Source organism: Fopius arisanus, unplaced genomic scaffold, assembly GCF_000806365.1.
Source record: "Fopius arisanus strain USDA-PBARC FA_bdor unplaced genomic scaffold, ASM80636v1 scaffold00353, whole genome shotgun sequence".
Lineage (NCBI taxonomy): Eukaryota > Metazoa > Arthropoda > Insecta > Hymenoptera > Braconidae > Fopius > Fopius arisanus.
The window spans coordinates 12,604-32,658 of record NW_011888092.1 but is presented as its reverse complement, the minus strand read 5'-3'; the positions used below and the strand labels follow the sequence as shown (position 1 = coordinate 32,658).

The window sequence follows — 20,055 nt, the reverse complement described above, 5'->3', positions numbered from 1 at the left end:
GCTTTCTTGTGTAAACTACTTTCGACAGCTCTGCCAAGAATTTGAATTTCTCGTTGACCTTTCACTTTGTTCTTCACGCATTTACTTACATGATGACGTATGTTCGAAGCTACTTGAGTGGCCAAGCAATGTGAACACGTTTTATAATCTATGGCTTTCTTCTCAAATTAAGCGCGCAGCCGACGAGAAACCAGCAGTTCACCACGGTTGATGTTTTCATCTGTGTTGAAGTTGAAGTTCCCTCGATTTCTTAAAATTGTTAAAAGCTGGAGGCGTTCGGCACAACCTGGTGGCAAATCAACTATTTTGGCGACTTCTTCTTCTTTGACACGAACTTCTAGCAGGTGTCTCGCTATTTTTGAGTACGGCTTCTGACAATAAAAACCACAATATTTTTTATGACTTTTTGGAAGATCAGAAGTTTGAATTATCATATTGGAATTATCGCACCCACGTTTCGCAGTTTTCGTTATGTCGAACGACGAATCCTGAAAACAACTTCGTGTATTTTCCGCACTTGCTGATGTAGAACCAGTTGAAATATCTGCTTCTGTGGTTAGAGTACTTGATTGAATTGGGACACACTCTTCATCATCATCGGAGTCTACTTGTGGTATTGGAGGAGATGGACATTCGCTACCAGGCAGAGTAATGTCGGTTTCATCAATCATTTTACTGCTGCACGGTGTTGGAGATAATATCTATGAACGTTTCATATCACACTGGTTTCTGATTTAATCATCAACTTCCTCAAAATGCATTACTTCGTTCAATTTCTCGGTTGCTCCCTCAGGAACATTCCAAGTGAGCATTTCTTGTTCATCTTTTTCTAATTTCTGCAGTTCTGCAATGCTTTGTGCTATGAACTCGCACTCAGTCATTACTCCTGATGAGTTCTTTTCATCATTCGGTGAGTTATTGAGGATGTCTTCGGAATAAACGACTTTGCCTTTTGTTGTAGTTATAGACCCAGGTACTTCTAGCTTTTGAGGAAACGGCTTGATCTTATAAAAATCTCCCTGAATATCGTCTGTATCCCCGATTTTACGCATTACAGCTAGTTTTGAAGAATCTTGTTGATGTAGAAGAGGGAGAGACTGCTTTTCCTTGAATTTTGCTGTATTGATGTCCAAAACATTGTAATCTAAACCTTCAGAATTCTCGGGAATTCCTACAGGAACCTCAGTGGTGCTTTGAATAAATGCTCCGATTAATTCTTGGTCCTGATCACCATGTGCAGCTTTGTTAGTGGAGCCTTCGCCCAAATGTTTCGATCCTAGAATAACCTTGTCCTCCAAGCGTATTGGTGATGATTTTTCGGGACCTGTTTCAATACTTTCTGTACGATTACCATCACCTGAATCATTCAGATTTCCAGAAATTTGGATCAAATTTGTGCTGGTGATCTTAAGAACCGCTTCTGATTGACAAGTACTGTGATCTTCGTCTCCACATTCTGACTTTTAAAAATGCTTAGGAACAGGTGATGGATTTTCTGTCATGACGTAAAGAACTTCACCGGATTCCAAAACAGTCTGTTCTTCAGGGAGAAGAGAAGTGTTGTCACCATTTTTCTGGTGAACTCTGTTTGACATTTCAGCATCCTGTGATGTTATTACAGAATCTGCGATCGTAATAGCAATCGTCGCATCAACGGATGATATTTCATCACCTCCATCTGCAGTAACACCTTGGTGATTTACCAATATCGACTTATCTGCTTTAGACCGGTGGGATCGGAGTCATTTGCACCTACAGGAATTGATACACGATCATTGCTGGTACTACGAAGGACGTATTCAAGTTTACGCTCACTCTGATCCCTGGATCTTGTAATTGTTCAAGGACAAGTAATAAGCCCTCACTCAAGCTGAGAGCCTCTTTATCAAATTTCTGAGTCACCTGTTGTTCAGGAACAACTGATTTCGGCTCAGCAATTTCTGGTGCATCAGCTTCCTCAAGAGTTTCAGCTGGAATAATCTGATTTTCACTTAGTTCTTCAGAGTCACGGCGAACGATACAAATTCCCGCTCCAGTTTTCCTTTGGGGATGAGTGTCTTTTAGGTCTAACTCGTAAATTTGTTTGGATAGGTCGATTGATGATTCCTCCTCAATAGTTTTGTCAGCGATGATATTCTGGGCATTATCCAATGGAGACCAGTTTTATGTTCCCATCTGAAACATCTGATCCGGTCCTGAGGGTGATGATATCTCGGTAGGAGATAGCTTCTCAGAGATTCCGTCTGAAGCGGGGTCCTGGCCACTTCCCATCGTTGCTTGGTTTTGTGGATCACTTTCAGTATGATTTTCCAAGCTACTGGAAATTGGACAGTCTGGAGATTTAGATTTTTCTAAATCGAGCAAGAATCAGCGCAATCTCATCGGGGTTTTGATGTCAGTGGATAATTTTGGAGCGGGACAAATAATCAGACAAACTCCGTTTAAAGTCGACACCATAATGGGTAGAGTTTTAATGGTTACAATAAGTTGGTAAAAGTATTAAGGCATATTTACATATCATATTGAATTTCAGAATCAATCGCGTCATGTCAATTACAAAGTATACTAAACTACCAATAGGTTTGCTGAAGTTTCCACATATGTAGCTAGTTGTTTTTTGACGGATATTCCCACTCCAGCAGGCTCATCCGTATCATTGTTTTGGAGAAATTTCTTCGAAGGTTTAGAATTTTCACATGTTTTCATAGAATCGTCATTAGTACTGGCAGTTGCTGCATGGCATCCCTTATTCTGATACTCGTCTTCCGTATACACTTGGGGAAACTCTTCGGGTTTTGAATTAATCACTAGCTCCAACTCCATTCGGTCAACAAAGGGATTATGCTCAACGTGTTTTGAATCATGACGAGCAGAGGTATTTTCTATGGCATCCTCACTGTTAGTTTCAGAAGACGAACCTGAATCACCACTAACATCGAAATGTTTCATATGATCTTCAGACGACTAGCGATTCGCACCGATGGAGCTTAGCTCTTCAGAATTAATGTCTCCCACGTACTTAAGATTCCAATATTCCTGTCCTGCATTTATGACGATGGATGCATCTCTACATTTCCCTACGTGATGTGAAAATTCTTCTAATGATCTCCCCTCTGTGGTACCAGTTTTAATAGCTTTGATATGCTCAGGAAGATTTTCCGAATGACAACTATTATTATGATAGCCTGGGGCCAAGTTCTCCTAACGGGAAACAGTTACATCAATAACATTAACAAATCGATCAGAATGTACCAATTGATATGGAATGAAGAATTTTACGGATATGTTCCTCGTAGATACTCACCTGATGGTTTTGACGATTGTCATTCGTTTTTGTGATACGTGTCAGTGGTTCCGTAGGATTATTCGGCATCTCGTGCGAACCAGTGTGATTACCATTGTCATCCACAATTGCTGTAAGTTACAATTTAATTTCTCTTTAGTTTTTCCATTAATCAAAATTTACAAATTTATTTGTTCTGCGAAATATAGTGTTCACAAACAAAGTCATTCTGCTTCCACGGAAGGGTCGCCAATGTAAAATTAAATATTTTTAACTTCTTTCACTTAATTTGAATATAATTATCCATTTATAACAATGTGTAACGAGCATCGGGGATGCCCGTTAGAATCCCCAAGAAAATAAGAAATCGAGAGAGAGTGAGACAATTGGGACGTAGTTTAGGTTCAGGAAAATTAGGATTTCCCCTTTCGGGGTGGTTTAGGGGTTTTAGGGTTAAGGTTAGGGCAAGCTCTAGGTTATTTTAGTTCCGGCCCAAAAAGCCGGCGCCCCAAAGAAAAAGGGTTCTCGAGGGTTAGATGGTACGGGTGGAAGGCCGCAGGGGGACACGAAAAGCACCCCTACGGATTGCCAAGGGCTGTTACGGGTGGAAGGCCGTCCGGGGTAGAATCAACCGTCATCCCGACGGAGTGCCAAAACTTTAGGATTAGTTACGGGTGGAAGGCCGCGCGGGGTAAATCCAGCCGTTACCTCGGCGGATTGCCAATTAATCGAGTAAAATTACGGGTTAGTGAGACAATATAATACGTTTAAGGTTAGTGATTTAGGTCTTCTAACCCCAGGAATCCAGGAGAATTAACCGAGAGAAAAATACCGCGGAAAGAAAAAAAATTCTGGTAATGAGAATTAATTCAAGTTTGAATTAATTCTCCCGCGAAGGGCTTGACCCAGAATAAGGTAGAGGGATCCACCAATCGACACCCGATCGATTGGTAGGCGTTATTAGGGGGTCAGCGCAACGCGACACTGACCTCCGAAAATCAGTTCCGCATTAACCTCGGAAACATCCACACGGGAGAAAAAGAATAGTGAGTAGTGAGACGTGATAGTGCACCATCCCGAGAACACCAGGACAATTAGCTGCAGCCAGGATGGTCCTGAAGAGAAAGAGGAAGGCAGCGAGAAAATCTACCGTGAGTTTTTACGGCCTTAATTAAAGATTTTCCCCTTTTTGGCGGCTCCCCAATACATTATTGGCGGTAGTGAATTTTCCGAACCATTGGAAATGGCGTCGGTTGTGTCCCCCAAATTTTGGGTGGTTTTGAAGAGGCTGTGGAGGGTTTTTCCGAATAATCTCGGCCTGCATTATCCCCCAGTGCGGTTGGGAGGTCATTGGTGTAAATTGTTAGCTTTTGAGGGTTTTTGTATGTGACTTGTGAGTGAATTTGTCCACGGCCGACGAACAAGGCCCGTGGTTCTCCCTCGTGGCGCAATCGAGGCCGCCAACGAGTGGCTACGAGCAACAGGTGGGGAATCGCGCGTTAAATTTCCGCGTGGTTATTAATTACGTTAACGGGGTTAATTAGGGGCCCTTAAGCGTGAACTTTTGTGGGAGTGTGGGGAGTGATATCCCGGACCAGATGGTCAAGGGTTTTCCGGAATCTGCTGAGCAGATTCCGAGTTATCGAATTTAAAGTGAAATTAGATTTATTTTGTGTATTTCTCCTCGCTGTTAACCGAGCAGCGAGGCATAGTGCCGTCTCTCTCGCTTGCGCTCACTCGCTAGGGGTCCGATTCCGGGAAATTATCGATTCCCCGGGCGCAAATAATATTTCGGTTATTCCTCGGATTATCGCCAATCGATAATCCTTGAAGCCGCATTCCGATGAGATTATTGGATGCTAGTGTGGGATATTCAGCGATATATTCGGTATTTGTTAAATAATTTATGTTCGTGGCGATTTAAGGAGGCAGTTGAAGTTTTATTTGGATTTTTGTTAGAAAATACCTATTTCGCGATAACTGAAAAGGAGAATTAAATTTGGATTTGGCAATTTTTAGCTGGAACGTAATATTTAGAGGAAATTAAACATGGCTAGTGAGATTCGGAAGCAGATTGGTATAATACAATTGTTTATCATTTATTACTCTTGTACTGAATTTTTAGGTTAATAGCGGAACACGTAAGGACAATGTTTGATTGCATTAATTTATTTCTCGCCTCCCGTTTCCTTTCTTTTTAATATTTCTCCCGATTTTTGCAGTAACCTTGCCGTCATCTACGATCCACCCCTCTCTCCACAACTGGCATACTGAGCGACCCCAGGACCGTCACCTTTCTCCAAAAGCCTAATTATCCTTTCCGTTCCCTTCACGTTTCCTTTTTGATTTTAAGGTATATTTTTGAGTTAGAGCTTTAGGAGTTTGAGGTACAATTTTCGATACCATGAATTTCGAGGTTAGTTAAGTTTCGGTTTACAGAATTTTTCGGTTTGGTAATTCCGGTTAAAGATTACCTAGCGCCCATTTGGTTAAATTTTAGCAGGTTTTATTAGGCTCAGGGGAAGTAGGGCGAAGGTAATGGGCATTTTCCATTCCCCGGAGAAATGTCACGTTACAAATGTCACCGTCCTTTTTTTCCGAAGGATAGTAACGAATTCCGAAATGTATGCAAAACATAGATTATTAGTAGAACTTTTCCATGGTTACTTAACAACTCTGAGTGAACACTTTTTTCCGAATGAACATTACTCCTGCCTCATTTTAATTTCGATAATTCGGTGTTTCCAAACTTTTGTTTTCTATTGGAAATGCTTGGAAAGTTCCAACAAAGACAAACTAAATCCTCTTTGAAGTCTCCCTTATCAAAATTGCCATTTATAAAAAGGTGAATGGAGAATTATTGCAGGATTGAGGAAAAAAATCGAAATGGTCATCAAAGATGTTCACTTGTTTCAATAGTGTGAACTTGTCATACCGTTTTAACCAATGAAAAACCCTTGCGATCCGATCACGCTTGAAATGTTCATCTGATCACGTTAAAAAATGAATGGAAAATTTTAGCGAATTCATTACAAAATTCTATTGGAATTCTATTGATTTTTCCAAAAGTTTTTTTTTGTCATTTCTATTGACATGTTCGATAGAAAATATTCTTCATGAAAAGTCAATAAAAATCAATTTCAAAATCAAAATGGCAGAAATAAAATTAGAATATTGTAACCAAAGATATTCTCTAGGGAATCGATTTCTATTGTCTTTTCCTGTAGAATACTCTCCATCGAACTTGTCAATAGAAACCGCAAAATCTCATAGCAAATTCAAGAGAAACCCAATAGAATTTTCTAATTCGTTACGATTTTTCATTCATTGTTTTCCTCCATGATAAGTGGTCTCCAATAAGAAGCCCTAAGTTTTTTCGAATGCTTGATCGTTTCTCGATTTTCTTGTAAGATCTTTGAAATGGGGTGGCGGAAAAAATATCCCCGGAAAAAATATCCCGGAAAAAAAATCCCCGGAAAAAATATCCTCGGAAAAAATATCCCCGGAAAAAATATCCCCGGAAAAAATATCCCCCCAACCATACATTTCATTTCTGTCACCCTTTTTTTTATGTACATATGTTTTCAAAGGTGAGGGGGCGTAGAGGGGGGTCCAGGGGCGCAGCCCCTGGCGGGGTCGAGGGGCGGAGCCCCGGTGGGGTCCAGGGGCGAAGCCCCGGCGGGGCGGCCTGGGGGGGGAGGCGAAGCCCCCTCCCACTCCCCACATAACAGATTAAATCAAAATTTGAGAAAAGAAAAGATGATTTTCATTTCACGGGGAATCGAACCCTTAACCCTTTTATATGTCATAATAAATGAAGAAATTTTTTTCTAAAATTTATTTTGTAAATTATTAAAATTAGGATTTTAAATATTTATTATTAAGAATTAAATAATTATTAATAATTAAATTCGAATTTTTCTTGGCGATCATTTTTCCGGAGATATTTTTTCCGGGGTATTTTTTCCGGGGATATTTTTTCCGGGGATATTTTTTCCGGGGATATTTTTTCCGGGGATATTTTTTCCGGGGATATTTTTTCCGGGGATATTTTTTCCGAGATTTTTTTTCCGGGATATTTTTTCCGGGGATGTTTTCTCAGGGATTCTTTGAAATGAAACTCCTTAAAAATAAAAAAAACACGTAAAAAAATTAATAGAAAATTCTAGTGAATTCATTAAGAAATTCTATTTGAATACTATTCGATTTCCTATAAGTAGTTTGCCGTTTCTTCTCTCATATACGATAGGAAATATTCTACAGGAAAGGCTATTGAAATCCATTTCCTATAGAATTTCTTCGACTCGAATTTTCTAAGTTTTTTGTTCGATTTTCTTGTTGGGAAGAAAATTAAAAATTACTGAAAAAACATAGAACCATTGAGCGACGTGAATTTCGTAGAATATATCTACATAGAATAATTCAACTTCGACAAATTTCTTTCCTATTTTCCTTCGGAAAGTAGAATTGAAATTAAAGAAAATGAGCGAAACCAGAGATCTCATTTCAATTTTTAGAGAAGATATCAAAGATTCTGTTGTTTTTTATTCATAAAAACATTTTTTTTTGCCAAAAAATAACATAGAGACATCCGGCTACGCTCATTGTGATTCACTCGATTCTACTTTTCTTTTGATAATTTGAAGTTCATTTCTTATGTAGGAAATTAATGGATTTGCTCTGGTGAATACATTTTCCCTATAGAATATATTCCACTGAGATATTTTTTATATGATTTTGTCGGTCTAAGTTTTCAGATTTTCATTTCTTTTTTCCGTCTTCTTTCTCATTCTGAAGTGACATAGGAAAAAGGCCGATTTTTTTGTGAATAATTTTGAACTGTATTTTATGGAACAGGTGGTTTTTTGGTTTTTATGAATTTTCCATGAAATTCCATACATTAGAGGAAGGGAAGAAAAATTTTATACTTTTGAATCTGTATTTATGACCAAAATTTTCCGTTCTTCGAATTGTGCAAGGTTTTAATCGGATCAGACCATGGGTAATAGCTTAGCTTACATCCTTCCCCTTAGATCAGAGACAATTTTTACTTCTCTACGTTAGAGAGTACATTTTCCATGAAACATGAAAAAAACAGCTTGAAACTTGAAAATTTTGTATTGAAATTTTTTTCCATTTTTTTCCGGAAAATGGGAAAGAAAGAGGAAAAAATGAGGGCCGAAATCGACATGCAACTCGGAAATTTTATTTGATTTTTTTTTCAATATGTTTCGTTGAATTTATGCATTTAAAAAGAAATAATTCTGAAAAAAAAAATCTTTTAATTGAAGGAATTACAGTCCGAAATTGCCTGTTCCGCATGTTCTGTGAAAGAGGTGATCTTCAAAATAGTGAAAGAAAAATTGCCTCCAATGTCTAATCAAAGAAAGAGTATCCTACGAAAATTTAATTTTTATTCTCAATTTTAGACTGTTACTAATGGTCTGAGCTGATTAAAACACAACGTAATCGAAAAAATGCGGAATGTCAGTCGAATACATTAATCTTGAGTTTCAGAAATTTTTCTGTACACTGGTACTGAAATTCTTTAATAACTAAGAAAAATGAAAAAACTATCCTTGTACAAAATTCACCTCTAAAAATTAAAAAAAAAATAGGCTCTTTTATGATGCTAAAACCGTATAGAAAAAGTCACAAAACTTAAATTCTGAAGATATTGTACCGAACTAATAATTGGGAAAATCGCCCCTATAAAAGAATAAAATTCCATTAACTCCCTCTGTGGAATATTTCTTATCAAGATACGCGATAGCGTATCTGCCACGTTGACGTCACAGGCAGAGGTGACGTCACAGGCAGAGAGCTGTCGTGTATTATATCACAGCTAACAACTCGCCCTTAACCCCTTAAAAAAACTTTAATTGCTTTTTTCCCCTTTAAACGCACGCTATTTTGCAAAAGTATCCTTAGATCCATTAGATAAATCGCGGTTGATCTTTCTGATGAGATTTTTACTTTTTTCACTTATTACATTATTACAAAAATAACTCCATAGCAACGGATACGAATTCCCTTTTTCAAGAGTTTTATCAGAGATTATAGGGGAGACTGCTAGCGCCTGTACAAAACCTTCAACAGGGTCAGAGCTCGTACCTGTAAGTAAGGCAGATCGAGAGCCCGTACCTGTAAGTAAAACAGGTTGCGAGCCCGTGAGTGTCGATAATTTTCAGAGTCCGTGCGTGTTGATAATGTTCAGAGCCCGTGAGTATGGATAAGACAGAGCGCGAGCACCAGAGTGTAGATAATTCGGCACAGCGTGAAACCGAGAGTATCGATAATTCAAGGAAACCGTGACGTACGAAAACATTCGATATAAAGCGTAGTGGGGGTACGATCAAGAAACAACCGATGGACGGAAGAAAAAAGAGTTCACTCTGAAAAATTCGAAAAATTGTTGAACGAATTGCGGAAAAAATGTCTCACGAATATATACTCAAACGATTGAGAATCGTCTGAAACGTGGAGATTTATTGGTCCCTCGGAACTTTTTTTTTTTAAACGATATTTTTTTTGTTTACAAATTGAAAAAAGTTTAAACAAATTCGGGAAAAATGGTCTCGCAAATATATATTCAAAGGATTGGGAATCACCTGAAACGTCGAGATTTATGGGTCCCTCGGAACCTTTTTTTTTCCAACGCCTCTATTTTTCCCGAATTTGTTTAATCATTTTTGAATGTGTCAACAAACAAGATATCGTTAAAAAGAAAAAAGTTCCGAAGGATCAATCAATTTCCACGTTTCAGACGATTCTCAATCGTTTGAGTATACATTTGCGAGACAATTTTTCCCGAATTTGTTTAGTCATTTTTCAATTTGTTAACAGAAATAGAGCCGTTTAAAAAAAAAGTTCCGAGGGACCAATAAATCTCCACGTTTCAGACGATTCTCAATCGTTTGAGTATACATTTGCGAGACAATTTTTCCCGAATTTGTTTAATCATTTTTGAATTTGTTAACAAAAAAGAAATCGTTTACAAAAAAAAAAAGTTCCGAGGGACTAATTAATCTCCACGTTTCAGACGATTCTCAATCGTTTGAGTATACATTTGCGAGACAATTTTTCCTGAATTTGTTTAGTCATTTTTCAATTTGTTAACAAAAATAGAGCCGTTTAAAAAAAAAAGTGCCGAGGGACCAATAAATCTCCACGTTTCAGACGATTCTCAATCGTTTGAGTATACATTTGCGAGACAATTTTTCCTGAATTTGTTCAATCATTTTTCAATTTGTTAACAAAAATAGAGCCGTTTAAAAAAAAAGTTCCGAGGGACCAATAAATCTCCACGTATCAGACGATTCTCAATCGTTTGCGTATACATTTGCAAGACAATTTTTCCCGAATTTGTTTAATCATTTTTGAATTTGTTAACAAAAAAGAAATCGTTTAAAAAAAAAAGTTCCAAAGGACTAATTAATCTCCATGTTTCAGACGATTCTCAATCGTTTGAGTATACATTTGCGAGACAATTTTTCCTGAATTTGTTCAATCATTTTTCAATTTGTTAACAAAAATAGAGCCGTTTAAAAAAAAAAGTTCCGAGGGACCAATAAATCTCCACGTGTCAGACGATTCTCAATCGTTTGAGTATACATTTCTCGAACGTTCCTCAACGTGCTCTATAAACGAGACGAGAGGGACAAGGTTGAGCGCCAATCGGGTGCGTCCACAGGTGGCGGATAGAGGAACGGCCGAAGGAGAAGTGGGGTAGGTTAAGGGCTGGAAACATAGAGTTATGGGACTGGCCCTCGCCTGCCCTGCCGAATTGACGGTTAGTGTGAGCTATAAGGGAACAGAAGGGCCTAAAAACCTGGAAGGAACCGAAGGCCGCGCCGCAGACCAACTCGCCAAGCCAAGGTGGAAGTGATTCGTGCCGAAGGCTGAATGGCACTGGGGTTACAGTGTTGCAAACGAGACCGTTGCGGCACTAGGCCGCACCCCACCGTACTTAGGCCTTACCCCAGCATCCCGGCTCTGCTGGGGCCGACCTCTACTTCCGAGGATACTCGTGGGAACTATATGAACCCTCCCATTAATATTAATTTCACCAACGCCAAGGACAGTGCCCTCACAGAGGGAACGTCTGAGGCTTTACAGCTCGTCCAGGCCGTCACAGTCTCTGATGCTCCGACGGGGGCACAGGAGACCACGGTAATAGAAGTGGAGACGCTGAAGGTGACTCCTCTTACGGAGGAAGTCGCCAAAGGCGGACCCACAGACCCAAAAAAACAAAAAGGTCGCACAGGTGCGGAGAAGCGCAGGGCCCGCAAGGCCAGAATGGCAACAGAGGACTTGCGGGAACAGTGCTCTCCCACCAAATCGGCGACAGCCAGAGGCGGAGAGGAACGGGGAAATGGGTCCAAAAGACCCAGATCTGATGGAGCCACTCCGCCGGAAGATGCTGCGACCCGAAAAAAGCAAAGGGTGAGGGCTGGCCTTGGAGCCACCTCGTTCGGGATGGCGGCGAGGGGTGGCGGCAAGGTAGCAATTATACCAAGCGGCTACCCTGAGCCATCCCTGACTGAGGCACAGGCCAACCTCGTCCAGGAGAAGTTGGAGGAACTCATCTTCGGGGGTGATGTCGAAGGGCATCCCCCAGGTTTTGAGGGCCACCGATACGACCAGGGCGTGCTTTGGGTGACGTGTACCGACGGCTGGTCGAAAGACTGGCTGAAGGGCGCGGTACCCAAGTGAGCGCCCTGGGAAGGGGCCTCCCTCACTGTAATGGAGAAGGATGCGCTCCCAAAACTGGTCCGCGTAACGGCCTTTATCCCTGGGAAACCAGAATCCGGGCCTCACCACGGAGCGGTGGAGGGTCTGGGGCTGCTGCGAAGGCAAAAATGGTTGCCTAAACCTGGTGCTGGGGGTGGATCCCCGATCCCTTGAGGTCCTCAAGGGATTAGGCTGGGGCCCGTTCTACGGCTTGACACGGGCTCGTTTTTACGAGCCCCGGAAAAAGTCGGAGGAGCGGGAACCAGCACCCGCAAGGACTGCGGGACCAACGGTCGACCCGCACGACCAAAGGGCCACTAAGGGGACGGGTAGGAGCGAGGGGACCGCTGAGACCCTTCAAAATCCAGTGGTCCCCCCGACACGCGGAACATCGACCCCTTGGGTGGATGTACGCGGGGACCCGGCGAGAGCCTTGGCGAACCCGCCAATCCCTCAACTGGGGAAGAGAAGAGGGCGCCCCAAGGGACAGGGATGAAGGCCTGCACTGTCGCGGGGGGGGGGACCCGTCGGGGGCTGCGGGAGGGTCTCAACCGACCCTCTTGTGGGCCCTGACGGGTACCCCTGGCCGGGACAGGCCGGAGAAGGGCGGCCCTGGCACGCCCAGTAGGTCGGAGGGAAACCTTAACCCCAAATAAGGGAGCCTCGATGACCTCTGGACATACACGGCGGGGAGCGGATACCAAGGTGGGGGTGGTCAGTGCTCCAACCCTTGTCCAATGCTCCCAGATAAACCTGCAACACTGCAAAGCGGCGACGGCTCTCTTGAGTCGCAGCCTAGTGGTGGAGCAGACAGACATATGCCTCATCCAAGAACCCTGGGTGACAGGGGGCATGGTAAGAAGACTTGACCTCAGAGGCAATGAGCTTTTCTTCGCACAGGGGGAACCAGGACCCAGGACTTGCATCTCCGTTAAAAGAGCTTGTAATGCCAGGAGAATGGTAAACTTCTGTCACAGGGACCTTGTCGCGGCGACGGTGGGCCCGCGGGGGGAGGGCGAATAAGAAGACATTGTCTTCTGCTCTGCCTACTTTCCGTTTGACTCGGCGTTGCCGCCGCCCACGGGGGAACTGAGGAAGCTGGTTCGCTACTGTAAAAGCAAAGGGCTGCCACTCATCGTGGGCTGCGTCGCAAACGCGCAGAACGTGGTTTGGGGCAGTGAGAACAACAACGCCAGAGGCATATCCCTCTTGGAATACCTGGCAGACGTGGACCTGGGGATCCTAAACAGGGGATCCAGTCCCACGTTCGTCACTTCTCGCTGCCAATGTGTCATTGACATTACGTTGTGTGACAGGAGGCTAGCGAAACGGTGCGTTGACTAGAGGGTGGACCGGGAGGACACACTATCCGATCACAGACGCATCAAATTCAGCATTGAAGGCAGAGTCGGGAAGGTGCAGGGTCCCGCACGCAGGAACCCCAGGACTACCGACTGGGCCTCTTTTAAAGAGGAGCTGGAGGCAAGGTTGGGGGAAAGGCGGTTGAGGCCCAGCAATGTGCGCAGATTAGAGGATGAAGTGGACACAATCCACGACGCCCTGATCGGCGCCTTCCATAAGGCATGCCCGATAAAGGCGAGCAGGCAGGGGAAAAAAGTGGCAGGGTGGAACCGTGAACTGAACTGACTCAGAGTGCTGTCCAGGAGACTCTGAAACCATGCCTACAGAACAAAGAGCCGTGAGGACTGGACTCAGTACAGAAATGCGCGGAGGGAGTACAAAAGACTCACCAAAAATCAAAGGAAACCGCCTGGAAGGAATTCTGTGATGACCTGGAGGCCCTACCACAGGTAGCCAGGCTTCGCAGGGTCTTTTCAGGGGGACCAACGCAAGGGCTGGGGGAGATCATACTCCCTAACGGGGAGATCATCACACAGCCCAACGACATCCTCGAACATCTGATCCAAGTGCACTTCCCGGACTCTAACTTACCGAGGCGGGACTCGCGCACGGGGACGGTTCTGGAGCAAACAGAGAGGGGTGGCCCGTACTGGCGCCTAGCCTCAGAAATAATTACGTTGGAGGACCTGAGATGGGCTGTGGACTCCTTCGACATGTATAAGAGCCCAGGCCCCGACGGGATATATCCGGCGCTCTTACAGAAGGGAGGTCCGCAGCTCCTCCAGAGGCTGCTGCCAACACTAAGAGCAAGCCTTGCTCTTGGGCATGTGCCCTATAAATGGCGGGAGGTCAGAGTTGTTTTTATCCCCAAACCGGGCAAGTGCAGCTATGACAACGCCAAATCCTTCAGGCCTATCAGTCTGAGCTCTTTCCTCTTGAAAACATTGGAGAGGCTCGTTGACAGGCACATCAAAATGGGAGCTCCGAGGACCAATCCGATCAGCCTCTCTCAGCACGCGTACCAGGTCGGCAGGTCAACGGAGACTGCCCTGCACCGCCTGGTGGGCAAGATCGAAGGTGCTAAAGCAAGAAAAGAGGCCACGCTCGGTGTCTTCATTGATATCGAGGGGGCTTTTGACAACACTTTCTTCAGCACCATGGAGAAAGCAGCAGCATCGTTCGGCATCGAACAGCCCATCATCAGATGGATAGCTGCTATGCTCCGAACAAGAACGGTCTCCTCCTCCCTGGGCGACAGCACGGTCAGGGCGCTCGCGGGAATGGGCTGCCCGCAGGGGGGGGTTATCTCTCTCCCCTGTTGTGGCTCCTCGTTGTGAACGGGCTCCTGGCTGGGCTGGTAGAGCTAGGGGTGGAGGCGATAGGGTATGCAGACGACGTAGCGCTGCTTGTGTCCAGTAAGGACGGCGGCACGCTATCTTTTAAAATGCAAAAGGCACTAGATCACGTACAGCGATGGTGCACATCGAATGGCCTCAAGGTTAACCCCGGAAAGACCGAGATGGTGCTCTACACTGACAAGAGGAAATTGGTGGTCAAACCCCCCTCTATCTATAACACTGTACTGAGCTTCTCAGAGGACCTAAAGTACCTGGGTCTATGGATCGACAGAAGACTCAGCTGGAAAAAGCACATCAACATGCAAACCAGCAAAGTCATATGGACATACTGGGCCTGCAGAAGGATGTTTGGAAGCACGTGGGGGCTAAGACCCACGGTCGTAAGATGGATCTCTACAGCCATCATGCTCCCACAACTAACCTATGCAGCTGTTGCCTGGTGGCCGGCCATGAACAAGGCCTGCCACAGGAAAACGGTGGAGAGACTGGGGAGGCTTGCTCCGCTGGGAATTACGGGGGCGCTTAGAACGACTCCCACCTCAGCATTGGAGGCGCTACTCTTCATGCAGCCGCCACACCTCATCATAAGAGATGTGGTGCTGTCAACAGCAGCCAGGCTGAAACTAACTGGCACCTGGAGTGAAGCCAAGAGGGGACATGCTTCGCTCCTTACGGAGGACAGGGTGCTCCTTGGCTCGCTGTCCAAAGGGGGAGACACATGCAGAACTGAATGGCACCCTCACAAGAGGTTCAAAGTCAACCTAGGCACTGTGGACACACAGGCCTGGGTGCACTCTAAATGGTCGCCACCTCACGGGCTGGTCTGGTACACGGACGGCTCCAAGAGGTGCGGCGGAGCGGGAGCAGGAGTGTGGTCCAATCGACCCTCCGTTGAGAAGGCCCTTGGACTGGACCCACACGCCACCCCGCTTCAAACAGAATTAGCTGCTTTGAGAGCCTGCGCCAGGATCATACTGGCCAGGCAGGACAAGGGCAAGGTAATACACATCTACTCGGATAGCAGGTGGGCACTAGGGGCCCTACTTAAACACGAGAGTGGCTCCAGGTTGGTAAACGACTGCATAGAGTTGATGAACAAAGTTGCAACCTGCAACAAATTAAAGGTGTCCTGGATACCAGGCCACGCCGGCATACTTGGCAACGAAAAAGCCGATATGCTGGCCAAGCAAGGATATCAGACAATGAAGCCGGGGGATGAAGACCACGTTGGCGTTCATTCAGACTATATAAACGAAACAATCCAAAAGCGCGCCGACAGGGGAGTGGTGGAGAGATGGAACTCAAGGATGGGCGCCAGACACACCAGATCCCTTCTCCGCGAACCCTCCAGGAAACTGGATGACGAACTCGTGTCCCTGAGCAGGGTTAAGCTGCGAGCCCTTTTAGGGCTTATTACGGGACACTGGCTGTTAGCTGCCTACCTGGCGAGAATCGGCAAGGGAGATGACCCTCTTTGCCCGAGATGCGGTTTGGTGGAAAAGGACCCCACCATCTCAGTACAAAATGCAGTGGTCTTGATGAACTCCGTTTGGATATCTTTGAGACCACCTGCCTTAAAGATCTTTACGTCGACAGGGACGGCTTCAAGGGACTCTACGAATTCGCACGTGGGGCACAGATGCTGACACCTCTCGACTAGACGGCTGCCCCAGGCAGAGCGCTAAATGGCCGCAAGGCTAATTGTGCACTCCTCCTCTCGAGGACTGTCTATAGTCAATAAGTCAAGTCAATAAGAGTATACATTTGCGAGACAATTTTTCCCGAATTTGTTTAGTCATTTTTCAATTTGTTAACAAAAATAGAGCCGTTTAAAAAAAAATGTTCCGAGGGGCCAATAAATCTCCATGTTTCAGACGATTCTCAATCGTTTGAGTATACATTTGCGAGACAATTTTTCCCGTATTTGTTTAGTAATTTTTCAATTTGTTAACAAAAATAGAGCAGTTTAAAAAAAAAAGTTCCGAGGGACAAATAAATCTCGACGTTTCAGGCGATTCCCAATGATTTGAATATATATTTGCGAGACCATTTTTTCCCGAATTTGTTTAATCATTTTTGAATTTGTTACCAAAAAAGAAATCGTTAAAAAAAAAAAGTTCCGAGGGGCCAATAAATCTCCACGTTTCAGACGATTCCCAATCGTTTGAGTATACATTTGCGAGACAATTTTTCCTGAATTTGTTTAATCATTTTTGAATTTGCTAACAAAAATAGAGCCGTTTAAAAAAAAAAGTTCCGAGGGGCCAATAAATCTCCACGTTTCAGACGATTCTCAATCGTTGGAGTATACATTTGCGAGACAATTTTTCCCGAATTTGTTTAATCATTTTTGAATTTGTTAACAAAAAAGATATCGTTAAAAAAAAAAGTTCCGAGGGACCAATGAATCTCCACGTTTCAGATGATTCTCAATCGTTTGAGTATACATGTTCGGGACAATTTTTCCTCAATTTTTTAAACAAATGGCGTATTTATGAACGTTAACTCGCTTTTTCATTCCGTCCATCGGTTGTGTCTCCATCATACCCCCACTCTCCGGTACATCGGATGTTTTCGTTCGTTTTCGGACGTCATCGTCATTTCGATGAGTGCCCTACCTTTCTGACACTCACGACCGCCTCGAATTATCGACACTCACGGGCTCGCGCTCTGTCTTATCCATACTCACGGGCGCTGAACATTATCAACACGCACGGAGTTGAAAATTATCGACACTCACGGGCTCGCAACCTGTTTTACTTACACGTACGGACTCTCTGGGCGTAGTTCCGTAGCCGCCGCAATGAATCACTCACCCAAGCCTTTCCATAAGCCCTAGCAATCTCCCCTATAATCTCTGGTTTTACTTCGAGAGCGTTACTATTCCCTAGCGCTGTTTGGGTGGGCTGTTCTAGGGAATAAAACTAGTAAGTTGGAGGAAATTGTCTGCGCTTACGGAATTCATCCGCACGGGTCCGTAGTGGTGGCGCATGAACTACGATGGAGCCCGTGCTTCTAAGCCAATTAAAGAGCGTCAAGCCATTTAATATTTGTGAATTACTCTTTAACAATTGAAATCGATTGTTAATAATTTAATGATTTCAATATAACAACCAAATTTAAAATTTTAGTTCAGTTAATTTTTCAATAGTTACAATGCGAACATGTTAATCATAAATTAATTAAACTTAAAATTAAATTAAAATTGGAATCAATTGTTAATATTTAATTTCAATATTGCACCTAAATTTAATCCTTTCAATTAAAAATTTTCAGTGCTTCAATCTTCGAGCATTTCAATCTTTAATTAATTACCTAAATAACCTAATATTTGTGAATTACCCTTTAACAATTGGAATCGAGTGTTAATATTTGAATTAAAATATTACCTCCAAATTGAAATTTTTTATGTGATATTTTTCAATAATCAACTTGAATGACTGAATAAAAACTAAAACATGAATATTTAAATTATATTTCATTGAGGAAAATTACTATGATGACCTAACACATGTCAGAGAGGCGCAAATCAGGTACCAATACTTTTGATTGCATCATTTGTTTGGTAATTATTAACAGAAAAAAAAAATCATAAAAAAATGTTGTGAACAAATGGCGCCAAGTCGACGCTAATCTAAACGCAAGTCAGAAGCATGGGACAATAACTACAAGGATGAAATCACACAATTTTTAAAAAAATCATATAAATATTAAATTTAAAAAATCACAAAAAAATTTTGTGAAAAAATGGCGCCAAGTCGACGTGAATCTGACCGCCTCCAAGACAGAAACAAGGGACAATTACTGAATAGTTGAAATCACACAGTAGATGAACTGATTATGATATAATCTTATTTTTAAAAAAACATGCAAATATTAAAAAATGCCAAGTTTATGCTGACAGCGTCAACTAGGACAATTTTCCGCAGTTTTAGTTCCGATTACAAAATCGATTATTGTCAATAAAGGCTTTTGTCATTGCGGCTGTAAGACGGAGTAAGTATTTTACGGCTGCGTTGCTTTGCTTCGCGTCCACGAAACGCTGACTACGGCTGTTATGACAAAAAATAGTGGGCGTCATACGGGCAAAAAAAATTTGTCGACCAATATGATTGTTGCAAACCTCATCTTCGCTAGAAAAGTTTTTTTCGGCCTAATGACAAAATATACTGTTTCAAACCCCGTCCATAGGAAATTGATTCGGAAAAAAGTCAACTTGGCGTGCCTAATTTTTCCCCTTCAATTCACTGAGTATCATTACATTTCCGGGAACATCGTAAAAAATTATAAGTATATTTTAGCATTTCCTTAGCAAGTCATAAATTCATAAGTGGATTATTGATTGAATGCATCGATTGATAATTACGTAATTACTTCAGTCGTTACGGATATCTTATCATGTATAAGCACTACATTTCATTTTAAACTATTCACTGATGATCTTCGTCCCCCACTCTTTGCCGGTGTCTAAGAATGTGAGTGTGCCACCCTGCGTCGCTTATGAACGCGCCATCACACTGACGGGTACCCACTCTCCTCATACCGATATGCTATTTGACATTCATTGGTGATTAGGTTAAGTACACGTCAGGTATACGGAATCCAATTGTTGATATAATAAGCTGAATCAAATCTCAATAGTTTTGGCGTTTTGCCAATTAGCGTGCCAACTCTAGCTTTGTCAATCATTCACTTCCTACGAAGTATGTTCATTATCGAACAGCCCCGCGCGCCAAGTTGACTTTTTTCCGAATCAATTTTCTATGGACGGGGTTTGAAACAGTATATTTTGTCATTAGGCCGAAAAAAACTTTGCTAGCGAAGATGAGGTTTGCAACAATCATACTGGTCGACAAATTTTTTTTGGCCGTATGACGCCCACTATTTTTTGTCATAACAGGCGTAGTCAGCGTTTCGTGGATGCGAAGCAAAGCAACGCAGCCGTAAAATACTGTCTTACAGCCGGAATGACAAAAGCCTTTATTAACAATAATCGATTTTCTAATCGGAACTAAAACTGCGGAAAATTGTCCTAGTTGACGCTGTCAGCATAAACTTGGCATTTTTTAATATTTCCATGTTTTTTTAAAAATAAGTTTATATCATAATCAGTTCGCCTACTGTGTGATTTCAACTATTCAGTAATTGTCCCTTGTTTCTGTCTTGGAGGCGATCAGATTCACGTCGACTTGGCGCCATTTTTTCACAAAATTTTTTTGTGATTTTTTAAATTTCTAATATTTTAGTGAAAAACGTGAACACTTTGTAGAAATTCCAGTAGAAATCCAATATAATTTTCTAATGAACTTGCTAAGGTTT

At 42.8% G+C, this 20,055-nt stretch overlaps 2 protein-coding genes across 2 annotated transcripts; one reads left to right on the top strand and one right to left on the bottom strand.

The window, feature by feature from the left end:
• Nucleotides 1–2,548: 2,548 nt before the first annotated feature.
• Nucleotides 2,549–9,230, bottom strand: LOC105272868 (uncharacterized). Its single transcript, XM_011315101.1, has 3 exons — nt 9,191–9,230; nt 3,305–3,414; nt 2,549–3,201 (listed from the first exon to the last, which is right to left on the bottom strand). Exons 2-3 carry the CDS (start codon nt 3,371–3,373, stop codon nt 2,965–2,967), a joined length of 306 nt encoding a protein of 101 aa, XP_011313403.1. The 5' UTR covers nt 3,374–3,414; nt 9,191–9,230; the 3' UTR covers nt 2,549–2,964.
• A 4,861-nt stretch (nt 9,231–14,091) lies between these two features.
• Nucleotides 14,092–16,396, top strand: LOC105272869 (uncharacterized). Its single transcript, XM_011315102.1, has 3 exons — nt 14,092–14,640; nt 14,832–16,191; nt 16,239–16,396. The coding sequence occupies exons 1-3, from the start codon at nt 14,092–14,094 to the stop codon at nt 16,394–16,396; spliced, it is 2,067 nt and encodes a 688-aa protein (XP_011313404.1).
• The last annotated feature ends 3,659 nt before the right edge of the window (nt 16,397–20,055 follow it).

What these genes read in the sequence shown, in the direction of transcription:
- LOC105272868 (XM_011315101.1), bottom strand. Translation starts at nt 3,373, where the DNA reads ATGCCGAATAATCCTACGGAACCACTGACACGTATCACAAAAACGAAT. An exon ending in ACAATCGTCAAAACCATCAG is followed by an intron (nt 3,202 to 3,304) that starts GTGAGTATCTAC and finishes GTTTCCCGTTAG; the next exon opens with GAGAACTTGGCCCCAGGCTA.
- LOC105272869 (XM_011315102.1), top strand. Translation starts at nt 14,092, where the DNA reads ATGTATAAGAGCCCAGGCCCCGACGGGATATATCCGGCGCTCTTACAG. An exon ending in CCTCCCTGGGCGACAGCACG is followed by an intron (nt 14,641 to 14,831) that starts GTCAGGGCGCTC and finishes AAAATGCAAAAG; the next exon opens with GCACTAGATCACGTACAGCG. An exon ending in TGCCTACCTGGCGAGAATCG is followed by an intron (nt 16,192 to 16,238) that starts GCAAGGGAGATG and finishes TTGGTGGAAAAG; the next exon opens with GACCCCACCATCTCAGTACA.